The sequence below is a fragment of the Lipophrys pholis genome (assembly GCF_963383615.2).
Source record: "Lipophrys pholis genome assembly, chromosome: 9".
NCBI lineage: Eukaryota > Metazoa > Chordata > Actinopteri > Blenniiformes > Blenniidae > Lipophrys > Lipophrys pholis.
In genome coordinates, this window is record NC_137639.1 from 16,997,395 (window position 1) to 17,015,094 (window position 17,700).

The 17,700-nt window shown below is 40.3% G+C and overlaps 1 protein-coding gene across 1 annotated transcript; it reads right to left on the reverse strand.

Annotated features, from left to right (window-relative positions):
* Positions 1 to 3,204: 3,204 nt before the first annotated feature.
* On the reverse strand, positions 3,205 to 9,282 carry ethe1 (ETHE1 persulfide dioxygenase). The gene is made up of 7 exons (XM_080470991.1): positions 8,726 to 9,282; positions 6,547 to 6,691; positions 6,107 to 6,255; positions 5,779 to 5,908; positions 5,568 to 5,657; positions 4,627 to 4,743; positions 3,205 to 4,509 (listed from the first exon to the last, which is right to left on the reverse strand). Exons 1-7 carry the CDS (start codon positions 8,933 to 8,935, stop codon positions 4,463 to 4,465), a joined length of 888 nt encoding a protein of 295 aa, XP_080327117.1. The 5' UTR covers positions 8,936 to 9,282; the 3' UTR covers positions 3,205 to 4,462.
* Positions 9,283 to 17,700: the final 8,418 nt, after the last annotated feature.

Sequence of the window (17,700 nt, forward strand, 5' to 3'; positions counted from 1 at the left end):
ATGCGGGCAAACGGCCAGCAGCGCACCGTCAAGTAAAAGGCTCCTCGTTACACCACAGGCAGGCTCCCACGGGAAGATTACGAAATTAAAGGATTTAAAGGGAAATTAACTTAAAAAGGTCATTGTGAGTGAGTAGCAGGGCCGGAGAAACTTTCCCTGGGAGTTAAAAGAAAGTTGCAGTGGCACCGTCTTGACTGTCACAATGCAAATTCACTGCACGGTGGACACTCGTGCTTCTTTCCATCCTTCCGTTGCTTTATCCAAATTAGTTTGACAGTCATTCACACAGTAAACATATTGATACGGTCATTCTCAGTCACACTTAGGCATAGAGATGTGATGAAGGGCCTCGACAAAACTTTTTTAAATTGTTATTGCTTGCCCCCAAGGCATTGGTCTGCAAAGCCCAGATGTGGAGCAGCTGCATGTGGCTCCTTAAACCCTCTGTAGTTCCCTGGAACTTCCGGAAAACTTTAGATAAATGTGCAATTTTATCTTATGTTTAACCTGTTGTTGTTGTTGTTGTTGTTGTTGTTGTTGTTGTTGTTGTTGTTGTTGTTGTTGTTGTTGTTGTTTTCATAAGGACTCTTATCTATTGAGTAAATAATATCAAATATCGAAAAGTACCACAAATCTTGAAGATATAAGGGGATATCAGAAGTAAAAACCCCAAAATGGTGCATTTTAAAAGATAAGGTTTTGAATTAGTGAGTATAGTTATAAGGTCTCTTAGGTTTGAAATGAGAGTCTTCAGCGTGCAGAGAGGAGCATTGTGGGTGTCAAGGTTGTGTGACATGAATGGCTATGACCATGTACAGTACTCCCAGAGTACTTTTCCTATGTGAGTGTTACACGAACCACGGAGGAGATTAGAACACCGTGACGTTTTCAACGGTCACCGTTAATGTTCCACAGTGTGACGGCACACCTGTGTGGGAATCTGAGAAAGACTCTGAGGTTAATGCAAACACAACAGTGACGAGTAAAAATCCTGAAAAATAATACTCTGGAGACAGGATTGACTTCAGGGATCTCTGGTGTATACGAACCCTGCTTTTCTACTTCCTACAGACAACATGTGCTCTCTTCACTTGGAGGGCTTTATCACCCTCACTGGCCTCTTTGCAGCTCCTTCTGAATGAGCTGATAGTGTAATAGATTCTTTCCAGTGACATGTGGCTGGCGTGAGAGAGAATAAGCAGCACGTTCACGGTGGCACAGAGTCAGGATGAGAAAGGAAGAAAGAAAGAGCGGGACTGAAAAAAAAAAAAAGAGGTGGCAGATGGGTGACATACACACAGGAGGTGAAAGGACAGCTGGCTCATCGCTTTCCAGCAGCAACACAGCATCAAGAAAATGGGAGCGTTTTACAGGGGAAAGCAACATATCTTCAGCTCAATGGCAACAACGGACACACACATGCACGCACGCACACACACACACACACACACACATACACACCCACGCACACATACGTCTGGCTTTCACTGAAAAACAATGCAGGTGTCTGTCAGTGAGTGAAGGAAGTGAGGCAGAAGGTGCTGCACAATCATGTTGTTTGTCTTGGGTGCTGACAGAAACATCTGGTAGATGGTGTGTGTGTGTGTGTGTGTGTGTGTGTGTGTGTGTGTGTGTGTGTGCGTGCGTGCGTGCGTGCGTGCGTGCGTGCGTGCGTGCGTGCGTGCGTGCGTGCGTGCGTGCGTGCGTGCGTGCGTGTGTTAATGGTATTAACTTGCATCAGACCATCCAGAACACACCTTTTTTCAACCCACGTTTTTCTTTGTGCTCACAAAAGCTCTTCTTTGATAGAGAAGTTGGCCTGCATGTTCCTTGAACTTAAAAACCGTAAGAAGGTGAAACAAGTATAGAACATTTCAATGCCTTTTACATACTTTAGACATGTAAGCTGCGGGATAAAACCACAAAATCGGACATTGGTTTAGGAAGCTGTCTTGAAATTCTCCTTTTCCAAAATAGAGGGAAGTAAAGGTCGAGGTCGTTATTATGTTAATTTGTTTGACTTGTTAGTAAACAGTCAAGTTTAGATGCTCCTCTTTTGCCTTTATCACAAAAGACATTATTCTAAAGTGATGAACTACCATTTCCTGTGTTGGGCCATGTGAGTTTTGTTGCTATAATTTCATGAATTCCTAATCCACAGGTGAATTCATCAGCATGCACAGCTATGACTTATTACAGTGCTTCAGGGGCACCTTGGGAGAATCTGATTTACAAATATATTCAAAGGAGGCTGAGAAATCGTGACCTTCAATCCTTTTTCTGGATCCTTCATAACTCCAAAGCACCATACGTAACGCTGCATCCAAACCATTCGCAATGGATGTTACATTTTCCCATGGTGACAGCTTGCAAGGCTCCACATCACCAGGATGTTTATGCGACTGCAGGCGCGGTTCCTCGAGGGTTAAAATAAAGTGCAATACAGTTGACTCAGTTTGGATTTAATTGTAATTAATGAGTGTTTTTTGTGGCCGACGTGAGGCAGCCATATTCAATTTCAAGGCTCCAGAGTATTAAAACTAAGCTGCGAAAATGAAATAAATTTGGCATCAGACCCTCGCTGGCTTGTCGAAACCAATATTCTTCAAAATCCTCATATCCAATTTGTACCGCAGGCCTTCGGTTTTATGTTTTTAGCATCCCAATCGAAACCTCAACCTTTTTCCAGCCACAACTTAGTATTTGTTTTGTCGTCCTGCTTCATTTATCACTGATATGTACATTATAGGTCTGTAGGGAACCTTTTGACTTCAGTTTGGGAAGCTCAGAGACACTACAGGTGAGTGATCTGTGCACGTGAACGAATCGGAAATACTGTCAGCCTGGTGACAGTATACTGCCTGGTGACAGTATTTCCGATTCGTTCACGTGCACAGATCACTCACCTGTAGTGTCTCTGCACGTGAACGAATCGGAAATACTGTCAGCCTGGTGATGACATTTCAACTTTTAAAACTCCCTAATAAAGATAAAGGTGGGCGAGACGCCCGTTTCTTTTACAAAAAATTTCCAAGTGATTTATGTGTAGATGGCATTTCTTTTAATGTAAAAGAGTTAGCTGTTGCGGTGTAACACTGCATCTTTCAGTCTGAAATAAACTTTAAATGTACAGTATGTCAATCTTAATGCTACTTTTGTGCATTAGGGGGCAGCAGCGAGTCACTGAAGTACACAACTTGTTTTCAGTCCAAATCCTTTTAATTTCTATCAGAGCTTGGCGGGTTTTTTTTTTAGTTTCCAATTTCTCCAGCCTCTGTTTTATTTACTATTCTGTTAATGTTCTTGTTGGGCTGAGGACAGACAGACACACACACAATCCATCAATAAAGGACAACATATCCGCATTGACAGTTTTATTTTAATTGGCAATACCTCAAACATCTTTAATAGTAAAATATATATATCTTTAAGAGCCACTTTTAAAGTTATTAACCACATAATTAGAAAAAACTAAACATTGAGACACCCCCATTAAGGCTTGAATCTTTACCGGGAACGTTACAGTGCTAATTTAAATTGTGGCAGTAAGTTGGATTCATTTTTACAGATTTCAGTAAACAGTTTTCATATATTCCTTTAAGCCCCAGGATTTCTTTCACTATCACAAGTCTCTTCTTGGCCTCCACAACTGAACAAACCCGTATTACTGGCTGATAAACTGTTGCCACACATAATGAGAGCAGCACTTTTATACGTTTATTTAATCTGGAGGCAGATCTACTTCTTGGCAAGATCATCCTTTAACATATCTTAGAAGAGACACACCTCAACAGACGGTCTTTACTTTTAGATTTCTAGGGAAATGGACAGTTGAAAGTAAAAACTGGAGGTCATGAAAAGAAGTGCTACAGAAAGGAGTACTTATTGATTTTGTATGCAAATAGTGGAGCTTTATTTTCCTGCTATGCAAAAAGGCAGTGGTCGTGAGCAGAGTGTGTGTGTGTGTGTGTGTGTGTGTGTGTGTGTGTGTGTGTGTGTGTGTCCTTGGCTGGAGGAAGTTGGGACTCTCTGAAAAAGCCATGTGGAAGAAGTCAATTGTGCCGGTGAGGCATTCATGAATACTAAACCAAAGCTTGAATAGAACATTTTTATCCAAGTTTTCCATTTCATAAATTTACCCTCAATTCTGCAGTTCATAAAAGCCCGACTTAGAAAAGATCTCTCACATTCAACTTTAATCAAAGTACAAAAAAAATGTACCATTCCTGTTTCTTTCCCTCACGTAAAGCCCTACAAAAGTGCTCATATTGCACAGTTAAAATATACACGATCACATTTTCATTTCAAGCGTAATCACAATGTCAGGAGCTACACTCAGCACGGCTATTTCAACTTTACATTCAGATGCATAAACACAATAAAGCACTTTAATAGTAACCAGTGTTTTGGTTTGTTTTGCGAGGACTGAAAGTGAAATAATGCAGAATCTTCTCAGTTGCTTTCAGACTTCGTGTATTCCACAAACCAGATTAGCAGGCACGGAGATATCTGTGAAAAAAGAAGGAAAACACAAACATAATGCAAAGTGTTGGAAGTCTTGACACTGAAGACGAGTTTCTTAAAGACGGGAGGCGCTTGGACTGTGAAAGAAAATGTTTTTGGTACCAATTTTTGATGGCTTGGGGAGGTTGAGGTTCTCCATGATTTTCACAAACTCCTCCAGGCTCTTCGTTAAGCGTGGGTTGAACTTGCGCTCCTCGCCGACTGTAGAAACTGTCCGTCCTGATACAAAGGAAGAGTGTGACATCTGAGGTCTACAGCAGACATAAAGGCCACCGGCAGCCCGGTCTCCACTTGTTGCCAAAAAATGTATACAATATTGGCAGGTTATCTGAAGCGTAAAGTCATTTTAATTGAAAGTTGAATACATTTTTTTTTTTTTTTAAGAAAATTAGTAGACTTATGTATCCTTGGAGTAGATGTGCTCACAAAAATCTGGCAACCTTGTAGTGAATTATTGCTTATAGTCTTTATTTTCACCTTATTCTGAACCACACTCATGAATTTCCAAAGAAGTTAGAAAACAAAATGCAAGATATATTTTGGCACCTTTAAGGACATTGTGAGATGATCTCATACAGACTTACTGAACTTGTGTCAACTTTCACATTTTACTGTTTGCATTGCTTCAAGCTTTCGAAACACTTTTACTGTATTCATTTTTAACTTCTCCCAGTTGGAAAATACAAACGTAAATGGTACAAATCTGTGTTTTTGTCTCCGTTTTTCAGCGCAGTGTTCAGTGGTAGATTAAAATTAAAGTGTAAAAGCAAAGGAGGACACACCACCTACACAAACCAGACATCAGTAATATGCAGTGACTTCTTAATGTCCACCATCCAAACAAGCTGTTTGTAACTTTATATACACGACAGTACCTACCTGTATTTGTGCTGTTTTTATATATGCATTAATATCATTACAGTTCCATGGCTGCTTGTGAATCACTGTGTTCATGTGACAATCGACATCTTGAATATTGGAAGAGGTGAACATGTAAATACAGATGAGGTGCAGGGTTGTTGTTTTTTGTTTTTTTATCCCACCTGTGTAGTCATGCGCTGGGTAAATGAGGCAATGGTCCGGCAGCGTGAAGATCTTCTGATGGACCGACTCGTACAGCCTTGTAGAAGACCCTGATCATCAGAGGCAGAGTTAGATAAGGAGTAATATTGCAACATTGCCCCCTTGTGCTCACGAAACAGCATTACAAAAACACTTGGTTCAATCGAAGACAGAAGTAAAGTTTGGGTGGACCTTGCTGGAAGTCGGTGCGGCCACAGCCTCTGATGAGCAGGGCGTCGCCAGTGAAAGCCATGGCCTGATCCGACGACACCAACGTCACACACCCGTCTGTGTGTCCTGGAGTGTTTCTCACGGTCAGATACTGGCAGAGAGAAAAGACAACTATCACTTCAAGGCCCGTCAACTGTCCTTTATCAAGACCTTGACAGTTATGCACAGAGCGACAAAAGCATACAACACCGATACAAATCCTGAAGATACAGTCAAGATTACATGCAAACATATACTGTACACCCGCATGCAATCTCCTCAGGTAAGTTGGAAAAAATGTTTTTCCTACGTGTTTCCCGAAGGGGATCTTATCTCCTTCAGCGAGGAGAATATCTGCCGAAGCGCCGCTGAATTTGGAAATGGCACTTTTAAGTCCCAGCAGTCTTTTCTTCATCAGTCCAGTGCTTGTTATGTGGTCGGCATGGCAGTGAGTGTTTACTGTGAGAAAAACACACATCATATCCTTCAATATGAAACGTCGTTATTGCAGGTTGTCGTATAACTTTGATTACTTCACAACGTGAGGTGGACTTTTTCGGCATAATCCTTAAGGATATTTTATTAGGTACAAGTGTAATTTAGAAAGGACGTTCGTCCCAGGACTATTATAGACATTTTTTAAAGGCTGTAACAAGAAACTCTGTGGTAATACAGATTTTAAATCGTCATATATCGTGACAAAGATATCTTGATATGTGGAATGACACTGTCTGACAAGAAAGGAAATACCTGCCACAGTTAGGTTGAGTCCCAGTTCATCTACGAGCTTCAGGTCTCGGTCAATGGTCTCCAGCACGGGATCTATAAGGACAGCGTCCTTGGTCTCCGAGTCTGCCAGTAGGTAGGTGTAGGTGCTGCTTTCTGCCTCAAACAGCTAAACAGCAAACAGTACACATGACTGAATTTGTCTTCAAAACAAACCGTCTGCTCTTTGAGTATCTTCATAGATTGTAGTGGTGACAGTCAAGATACACACACGGACTAATTTGTCAAAATAACTTGTACAGTTTGCTCATTTGATGGGAACTGTGACTGAATATGGCATCATCATGTTTCATATTTTATTCGATTTTCAAACACAAAAGCATCAACCTGGTTTCCATGTGGACTAACTGGGACTAAGAGGTGCTTTTCCAAAGCAAAGAGGTAAAACAATTATTGTTTCTAACAATACATGAGGAGATTTAAGCGGGAATGTGATGCTTTGTCAATATTTACACAAACAAAATAAAAAGAATCCTACACAAGTAGCACCTTTTTCAGTGTGGCCTATTGCTATTGTTCCATGTCTTCTGTGATCGCCATTAACTCGTTAGTTTGGGAAATAAAAGGAAGAGAATATGACAATAACAAATATTGTTTCTTATAATTACAAGGTTTTATAATTGACCTTAAATTATGTTAGGGTTCAGATTTCATGTGATTTGCTCAAACTTTTTTGCAACTGTTTCCATGTATTCATTAAACTTTGCATAAACATGAAGGATGAAGTATAAAGTGGTGATGAGAGGGACTTGCACATTTTTTATTTGGACAATACATGACGAAATAAGATAAATAGAGGTTTCTACACTATTATGCAACACAGGATATAACACCACCAGTCACAGCAGCGAGTGGAGTCAAATATGTAACCTAATGTCTGTCAACAAACACTGAAAATAGGTTAAGGGTTTAAGGCTTGTCAGTTTACTGATAAGATATCAGTTAAACAACCACATATCTGATGTTCACAACTTTCTCAAAAGACAAACTCAAAGTTTTCAACAAATACTTTGCCTATAGCTACATTTAAAAAAAAAAATTTCATTCAAAGTAAAGTTTAAACAGTGGTCAATTCCAGACCAAAGACATGGAGACTTCCAAATGTGTATAGCAGAAGTGTATGGACCTACTCAATCTGACATGAACTTTAGTTACATCTATGAACTTGATTTCACCTCCATGGGAAATCTATCATGAAAACAAAGATGTTGCAGTCTCCACTGAGTTGGACTGAATGATATTAGGTAAAAATGCAATCATGCAGTAAAGTATTGTAATTGCATTAAGTCTTGCGATAAATAAATCAAACACTTAAATGGATGATGTGATGTGTTTGGAATTTGTTGTACTTCCACATAACTATGATTTGTCATATTTTACCCAAGATGCAACTGGGATCAATTTTTGTTTCATAAGTTAGCACGGCAGTGCCTCACATGGGATTTTTTTTTTTTTAATGTGTTGTTCTTATTTTTGGTGCATTTATTATGAAATGCGAACAGTAGGACTCCATCTGATTTGCCAAATATGTTGACATGACATCTTTTAATGTGTATATTGCAAATGCAGCACTACTAATGACAATAACATCGATTACTAAGGCTTGTTTACAGTAAAAAAAACAAGCATTTAAGGATTCAAGGTACAAACTTGAATCTATAAATAAACAAGCTGCATGTGTTTTGTCGCAGCGTACAGTGTTGATCTGCAGGAATACTTTGTTTTCTCGAATTCAAACGTTCCACAAGTCGTTTACTTAATGCAGGAAATATTGAGGTGGCCTTGAAAGACTTTTGTCCCTCACAGCTGTCAAAGTAATGTCAAAGTGTGTAGCTTATGAAGCGTCGATCTGCAGCTGTTACAGCTTTCAGGCACTATGTACACACACAGTCTGCACGTTTTCAACGTGTTTACATCATAACTGTGCAGATCGATTAGCTACGTGTCCGATCATGTTGGGATTTAACGACCACAATTTCCTAAAAGCTCGACCTAAACAACCTAGCATGGAATGCTACACTACTGTAAACATTACGAAGAAACGGCTGGAACTCTCAACGTTAACCAGAAATACTGTCGCTTTTTAAATGCTAATCTATAAATTACATACAAGATTAAATTGTCAAAACTGCGTAAAACTCACTTGTCTGAAGAGCAGTCCTTGAGTAGGAGCCATCCTGGAGCAGTACCGCCTGCTGGAGACTGTCAGCGGCTCGACGCCTCTGCTCGCGCCGGGATAGGAGCGCCTGCTCAGGGCTGCTGAGTAACTCGAGCCCTCGGCGCTTCCCCTAAGCCGTAGCGTGAGAGCCAGAGCCCGGCTAACCGGTTTCACCCTGCTTATTACCGAGCACATATTGTGTGATTCCCTGGCTGTGCGGAAAGATAGTTATCTCCACCGAGTATGTAGAAACTAACAGGACAAAGGCATGGAGGCAAAGGCGCGCACCACCTGAAACTATTTGGTGTCTTCTGAAGGCTCACCTCTCACCTCATGTGAACTCCACTGCTGTCATGAACTTTTACAGCGGCTCTGACGGCTGCCATGACCAGGGCTTGAGTTAATACGTAACTAAATGCTGGTTAGTCCCGCTGGTTAGTTAGGTTACGTCCGGTGAACTTCCCTCCTTTGTGGTGTAATATCAATGTCGGTCATCTGTGTTGTCAGTCGTGCGCGCTTGCGCTTGCGCACTCACGTGCAGCACTAAACAGCGTGGGTGCGTGCAGACTGCAAAGGACTACGTGACTTTTCACATGTATTTTACCAGATACGCTCATTTAACTCAAACTAAACCGACCGACAATGCAATATAAGAGCATTCTTATCTGATCTATTAAAATCCTTCTCTTCAGAACAATTTACAAAAAGTACAAGGGGACAAGTCGGTGTTTAGAATGAAGTAATCAGTCAAAAGCGATCAATGATGTCTGGATTCTTAATATATTAGAATGTTATGTGGCTAGTACTTTGTAGGCATTTTTATGACAATAGCTGTAAGCGTTTTGCAATGTTTGATTGTTGCTAAATAGTTCTCTCAAGGCTTTTGAATCATGAAATTGTATGACACATCTGATTCTGTTACCCCAGTAGAAATTTCCTGTGTTACAAAACTCCATTCAGACTAAACACACTGGAGACATACTGTCTTTGTACAGCCATAACACTGGTCCATATCATTCACACATCACACTATGAATACAAATCACAAAACCCTTTCCATTTATATCTAAAATCCATTTCATTTATTGTTTTGTTGCTTAGCATAGCCTAAATTGGGTAGGTGTATTGGATCATCGGCTAAGATTCAGCATTTATACTGCAGTTAAATAGGAAATGGAATAGTTGCTTACAAAATAGTATATTGAAACAACACTGATAGCTTCCATACAAGATACAAATGCGTGATTCAGTGTCTTGCTCAAGGACACTTCCACATAAACAGGTTGAGAATTTGGATAAATTTGCTATATTAGATGACCCACTGCTGTCCTAATGGTAATATCAGCTCAGACCCAAGTCTTAGCTAATGTGATAAAAGTAAAAGCAATTAAGACATACCGAGGGCTACACCGTAGTGTTGTGGTTGGCACTCTCGCCTCACAGAGAGAATAAAGACTGTTTGGGTTTTCATATTCTTGCTGTGTATGCCGAAAATCAAAAAGCTCATTGCCCATTGGTGTGTAATGGGATGTGACTCTCAGTGTTTGCACTGCGTCACAATTACACCACAGTCACAATTACAAAAAAAATGTTACTCAATCCATTTTTCATGGAAGGGGTTGAGTTTGTGGCTGAATAAAAATATAATTCTCTTATAATAAACCTGTTATTTATTTGTGTCCTTACTCCTCAGACTCCATTGAGAACATTGGCTGAATTCTCTTTGGGCAACAAGAAGGAACACCAAAGACAGAAACATACTGATCCATATTTTATTGTTCCTTGTTTGGTTACATGCTTGTTTCCGAGGTGTCAGTCATGGTTGCAGTGGTATCGTCTACTGGTTTGTCCTGTGGCATAAATGGAAAGACAGAAACAACATGAACAACAACTTAAAATTTCATTCAAGTCAAAAAAAATTAAGCCTGTTCCCCTGTGTTTTATGAAACTGCATAAAAAAAGAATAAAGAAATGGACAGATTGACAAGTCAAGTGGCTCAAAGGACTAAAGTGAGCTGGATTTGGACACAAGTCATTTAGCTGGGTCTCAGGAGGTTATAACCTGTTTTATAGCAGAATGTGTGACAGACAGACAATTATCCTGAGTTCAAAGTCCAAAATGAAGAGCAGTGCCACACCTTGTGAATCATTTATCACAATCTGATGATAGTACAGTTCTCGGTGTAGCATGAGGAAAGAACCGTACTTTAAGAGTTAGTGGGACAAACAAGTCCAGACAGGGGGGAATTGGTGAAAACTGACCTTAGAGCAAGAAAACCCCCAGTTTATTTGGAGGCTGAGGGGTTTTTTTTGTGTGTGGAGAGTTTGAATATTCTTCCCTTTGCATGCACAGTGTTGGTTTTTTTTTTTGTGTTTGAGAGTGCTTTGGCTTTCTCCAAAGGACACAAATACACACTAATCAAACTGGTGACTTTAACCTGGTCGTAGAAACGGATGTGTATGGCTGTCTGTCTCTCTATCCTCATCCCGGGACAGACTGGTGAACTTGTTTGTCTCCAGTGCTTATGGAAGATAGATGGATGCGTCAGTACCTTTGTATGTCTCTCAACCCAGTGCAGCAGTTGGGTTACTCTGCTGTAGACGCCGGGTTTATTGGGCTGCGCACAGCCTTGTCCCCAGCTCACCACCCCCGCCAGCCTCCAGTCACCGTTGGATGTCTCACACAGCAGGGGTCCGCCGCTGTCACCCTGAAAACCCAACAATTCATCAAACATGACAGAACAGGCTGTGCCAACACTTAACGGTGAGCAACACCAGCCTGACCTAAAAAAAAAAAAAGAAGAACATTTTCATAAATCTATATTAGGTTCATAGAAGTCACCGGAGGAGATTACCTGGCAGGAGTCCACCCCGCCGTCCATGTGTCCAGCACAAATCATCCGAGGGGTGATGAAGGAACTATAGACGCTTGAGCTGGAGCAGATGGATTGAGCTATCACCTTCACCTGAGCCTGCATCAGCTCATATGATATGTAGCCTGTAGAAGAAGAAAAAGTGAGCACAGCCAAACAAAGAAGTCCCATTTGTCTGCGTAAAAACTTTAGTTTACAAACCTCTTATGTGGATAGTTTACAGCTGCGCCCAAATAAGCAGGGTTCAAGCTTTCTTTTTAGTTTATCTGATTACTTGAATATGTGATAATATACTTGATATTTTATGTGAAATGTCTGAGTCAAAATGATAGATTTTTGAAAATAATTCACATTATTTTTTGTTCAGTGTCAGAAATAGATCTCATTCATGCAGCAAGAAATAACCAGTTTGTATGCGCTTTCCTCTGTATCGATTATTTTTTCCCTTTGTCTCCTCAGGTTTCCTTTGTAAATCAGAACACATGCATGTTAAGCTAATTGATGACTTGGGAATTTCCAATTGGTGTGAGCGTTTCGTATTTGTCTGCCTTCATCCTATCACCCTCAGCTGGGGTTGACTCCAACCCCTGCAGCCTTGAGTGGATGTCAAAGGTGGATGTCATTTTTCTTCTCTTGCGTCTTATATTTCCATCTTTGTAAGCCGTTGTTTCTGGAATCTCGGGGCTACAACATGAAGGTCAGTGATGTTGTCATGTTATCTACTTAAATTCCCTCAAAAGGGTCTGAATGACCCATGAAGCCCAAAGGCCGTTGGATCGTCGGATGACTCACAGTTGTGTAGAAACACACTCTTTCAGTGTCAGAGCAACGCACCTTTTTCCTTAAGATACCCCCAGCCTGTTATCCAGCAGGCCGTGCCTGGAGGGAAAGACGCGCTCGGACTGGGTAAACAGACCGGCTGCACCCCACCTATAGAGACAGAAAGTTCACACTGAAATGTAATCCTGCATTATGGTGGTGTTGGTGGTGGTGGTGGTGGTGGTGGTGGTGAGGGGTCAGTCCACAACCATATGCTGGATAAAGAGCTGTAGAAGATGGAGACTTCATTTCAAAGAAAGCTGCTTTCCTGCAGCAGATTTAATCTCTCGATTATCTCCTTAGAGCGCTGCTTTGCTTTTAAACTGTCCCTTGGTGGTTTCAGTGCATCAGAATATTTTATGCTGTATCTAGTTTTGGCAAAATCAAATATTTACTTTGCCAATGCCGCAGTTAGAGCAGATGAAGCACTTTTGTGAACACAAAAACTCCAAATCTTTTCCTCAACACCTCAGGGGAAAAAGCCTTTTCAAATCTTTATGAGCGGTGTTGTGGAACGTTATGAAACATATACAACCATGCAGTATCTAGTTTACAATCTCTTCAGCACTACTTTCCCATTCCTTCGTTCATATATTTCCACTTCACTATCAGCATCCTGGCTTTACCTCCTGCTCTCTTAAAGTCTCCTTCCAATTTCTATTTTTTTAGTTTCTGGCTTTGCACAATGTTCTTGCACTGTGACTCAAAGTCTATATTCTTCCGTTATCCTGCTTCTTTTTAACCTTTTTTTTTTTATATATATAAAAATTTATGGTTTTGTTCAACTTTAGCCTTTTGAATTCTGGAATCTCTATTAGGACGGTCACATTTGAACTGTAGTTGCGTTTATGTTTAGTTTATCTTACAATACTAGAAGATGGGTTGGGTCCAGTTACGTTTTCTTGTGTTCGGGATGAGATGTCAAAAACGTCCTGAAGTGATTGTGATATGAACACAAAGTTTTGAACATTTTACTTAACTCAATATGAATTTTGATGTCATCAACACATTTCGATCTGTTGTAATAGAGTAATAGTTTGTATTGTGAGGCAGTAGTATCCAGTCCAGGTCATCACCGTTTCACGGCACATAACATGTCTTTGCAGGCAGTTGGAGCCACCGGATTTTCACCTGTCATTTCTATGTCAGTGATGGTTCTCAACAGCCCCACGTCGAAGTCTTGGTTGTGGCTGTTGTAAAGAGGGTGGGTGTGGATCTGCAGGGCTCTGTAGCGCCTCCCGAGAGAGCTGTGAGCGATGTTGACTGTGCCTGCCACCACCAACCAGTCAGCCACTTCAGTCTGGTTCCTGTTCGAGGTGTGACAGAAAAGTTTGTGGTTTGAGTTCAGCTCAGGCAGCAGGGAGGACATTTCTTATTGATTTATTCAGTTTATATAAAATCCCCATGGCTTTTTTTGCCATCTGTTTGGTGGGATTTACAGCAGCATTTAGTGAGTAAATCAACTCCTCTTAGAGTCACCAAATAATCTCTCAACTACATGTTATGACTTGAAACTCTACTTTAATTAAGTTCATCATATTTCATCTTTCTTTATGGAAAATGGTTCCACAAGTTTTGCTTTATTTAGTTGTGGAGTTACTTTACTAGTTACTCTCGATAAAAAAGTAACTTGTTACACAGGAACCTTTAAATGCCAGCCACCTGCATTTTGTGTTCTTTTGCATTGTTGAACTGTGGGAGATTTATTTTTTGCTTTTTCGCCTTTTAAGTTTGGCTGAGACTAAATCAGTTAGTTGAAGGTAGATGATCTATAATCCAGATGTTAGCAGTCCTTGAAAGACATGGATTTATAAAGTAATACTGAGAAAAAGCAGTGATAAAACAGCAGAAATAATGTAAACAATGAAACATGCAGGCAGCAGCAGACAGCTACGCTCATACACTAAGATTAAGGATACAAATTAGTATCAATAATTTGTATCCTGCAGGGTGGATTTCTGTCCCCCATGCTGTTTAATCTCTATATGGACAATCTCTCTCAAAGATTAGGATGATGTAAGACAGGATGCATAGTGGGAGACCGACTCCTAAACCATCTTCTTTATGCAGATGATCTTGTCAAAATGCCACCATATTCAGCCGGGTTACAACAACTGCTTGGATTCTGCTTGGAATATGGGGAACAAATTGAAATTAAGTTTAACACCAAAACGAGTGTGGTTATGATTGTGAGGACAAAGGAAGACTGTAACACTGTGTTTTCCACTTTCCACCTATCTGGAAGTCGGCTTGATATTGTGGATTAAGTCAAATACCTTGGTCATGTGATCAGGAATGATTTGCGTTTGCCACTGAAGGGAACATGGTGGAACAGTGCCAGTCAGCTGTTTGTGATAAATAACATGTCCATTCTTAATATTGCTATCAGAAATTTTGTATTTAAATTTAGGAACAGACTGGAGCTGCCCAACAATTAAAATACAAAGGTTTTAAACTGACTAAAGGAAAGCAGTGTCAGGTACACATCTGCACTTTGGAGGCTCTGGAGACACTGTTTGTGTGGGTCTTAATATTCTATTTTATTGTTGTCTATTTGCTGTTTATTTGATGAAGTGTTCACTGTTTTTAATGTGTTTTTGTTTTCACAAGGATCTAAGAGTCTGCAATAAAGATTGATTGATTGTTGATGCGTCCACATCTTACTGGGCAAAGCAGTGAGCTGCAGTGATGACCCAGTGAGAGGAGATGATGGAGCCCCCACACAAGTGGCTCCCTCTCCAGTGCAAACTGACTTGCCAGCCCCACTTGTCCTGTGCCGCTAACGTTCCTCCGACAATTCGTCGTCCAGCACTGACCATAACTGGACAATCTGGATCTGAGAAGGCGAATGAGAAGGGAAGATTAACACGTCGGAGGAGCCATAGATACAAATCACAGACACAGGGAGACTTAGATTTAGTAATGGTGTGTATGCTGTTTTTGTGAATGACGATGCCAAATAACAATAATATTACAATCCGAAAAGTCTGCAATTTATCAGGAGGTCTCCATTTGTACCAACTGTGATGTTCTCTGTCCGGTTCCCGAGGTTCATTGACAGAAAAGGACGTTGAGTCAAGACGTTGCAGCTTTCTCTCTCACCACACAGAGGAGGAGGTTCACTCAGATCAGAGGGGAATACCAGGAACTTGACTGATATGAAGAGACAGCGACAAAAGGAAACAGCACAGATGTAAAATTAGTGCTACATTTTATTCTGTTGGATCCAAATCTCAGCCAAAAAAAAGGAAGCCCTAAAAGTTCTACATACTTTGATATTAATTAAAAACAATTTCTCTTTCTTTCCATTTTCCCTTAAGGATACAATCTTTGGAGAGAAAACCTCACAAGTGACACAGTGAGTATGCAAAACCCACCATGTTAGAATTCTCCTCTCGCTTCATTTGGATTTCCTTTTTTATTGCAGAAACTCCAAACTTTGATGCTCAGTGAAGTGGAAGTGAAGGCTGAGAGACCAGACTATACATCACTTTTTAAAATTACATTTAGCACACTGAGGAGGTTTTTGAGTTGGGTGTTGGGGGATATTCCTGCTGCTGATTTGGGCATATTATTTGATTTGAAGTTTATAGACTGCAGTTTTCTATATATTGCTTTAAGTGAGTAGTGCAGTGCAATGAAGAGGAATGTGATTTAGATCGGCTAACTGTGGGATTAGATGAGATGAGGTCTGAAACGGCTACAATTAAATGCTGAATACACAAAGCTATTACGTCAAAACAGCACACAAGAAGCTTGTTTATTGCCACAGATGCAGAAATATTAGGTTACCTAATAAAGCAGAAGTGATGACCAGTTTGATGGCGATAGGGACTCCCACGAAGACTATCAGCTCACGACATGTGCAGGAGTGAGGCTCTGCATATGCAAACAGACAAATGGAGACATTTATGAAATTTGTGCAACAGCACCTAATTTTATTTTTCAAAATCTTTATTTTGTTAAACTAGATCAAAGTAATCTGTCATTCAACATATATATTTAAAAAATAAATAAATAAAAAATCTTCGAACAAATCTGATCTTTCTGCTTTTTTTTGCATGAAGTGAAATTCTAAACTCCCCCTCCTTAAAATATCTAACACCATAACTTGTCATAATAAAAAATTCTGGAATTGTTTTGCAAGGACATTTGTAATTGTTGTGGTCGCAGACGAGAGAATCTGTAACAGTCTGGCGTACAGTGGTCATTTCTCAAACGCTAAAACCTTCTGAAAGAACTGGAGCAAATTACAACATCTTACAATTCCTTTGAATTTGACTTAATTAATCATATTTTCTCACTATTTCATATTTATTTTCACAATGCCTGATGACACTGTCACTTCAGTTGACAAAGTACTTTTTGGCAAGACATAAATAGACAAAAAATACCTTTCCCATGGAAAAAAAAAAAAGTTACAAGCCCAGGACAAAACATCAACAAACAATCCACACAGTGCAGGCTCACTGCGGATCATTAACCAGCAGACCTGAAGCAGAGCTACCTGCAGGAAGATATAGAAAGAGGAGAAAGAATGGCAAAAAGCACAACATTCAAGACGAGGAGGACACAAAGTTAATGGCATGTGATGGTGGGATATAAATGACTGGAGTGTGAGAATGAGGAGAGCCACTGAGCTCAAATCCAGAACATAACTAAGGGATAGATCAGGGATCATAGAGCAGAGACATATGTAGATAAAAGATAAACATTTTTTGATAAACAACAGAAAGGAATTGTAAGTTTGACTGAATATGTGTGGGTTATTGTGAGCTGTTTCTTAAACAAGTGACCAAGGTGGTTCGCGGTGTGTTCAGAAGCATGCTGCCTGAGGGCCAACACTGAAAATTGCTTGGTCAGCAAAACGCTCTTTTCAGCCAACCTGCAAGAACCGAGAACAGAACTCATCAATAATGGCAGCTGAAGCACAAACTGCATACAATGCCTTGCAGGTAACAAAAACAAAAAAAGAAAGAAAGACAAAATTAATTTTATGCTTGAGTGATGGCCACCTGGGACAGATGAGTGCTGGTGTAATGTAGAACCTCTCACTAGTTTTCAAAAGATGCCTCCGAGTATCGTTCAGCTGTGGTACAGATGATTATGCTCTGGTTACGGTGCATGGATTTTGTGTTGCGGGATATGAACTATGGCCCCTATCAAACACAACCCTCAACATTTTGATGCTGCAAACTGTCTTCTATACAATATTGTGTGCTGAATCAACACAGAACAGAGAGAAAAGGTGTGTTTGAGAGTTTATCT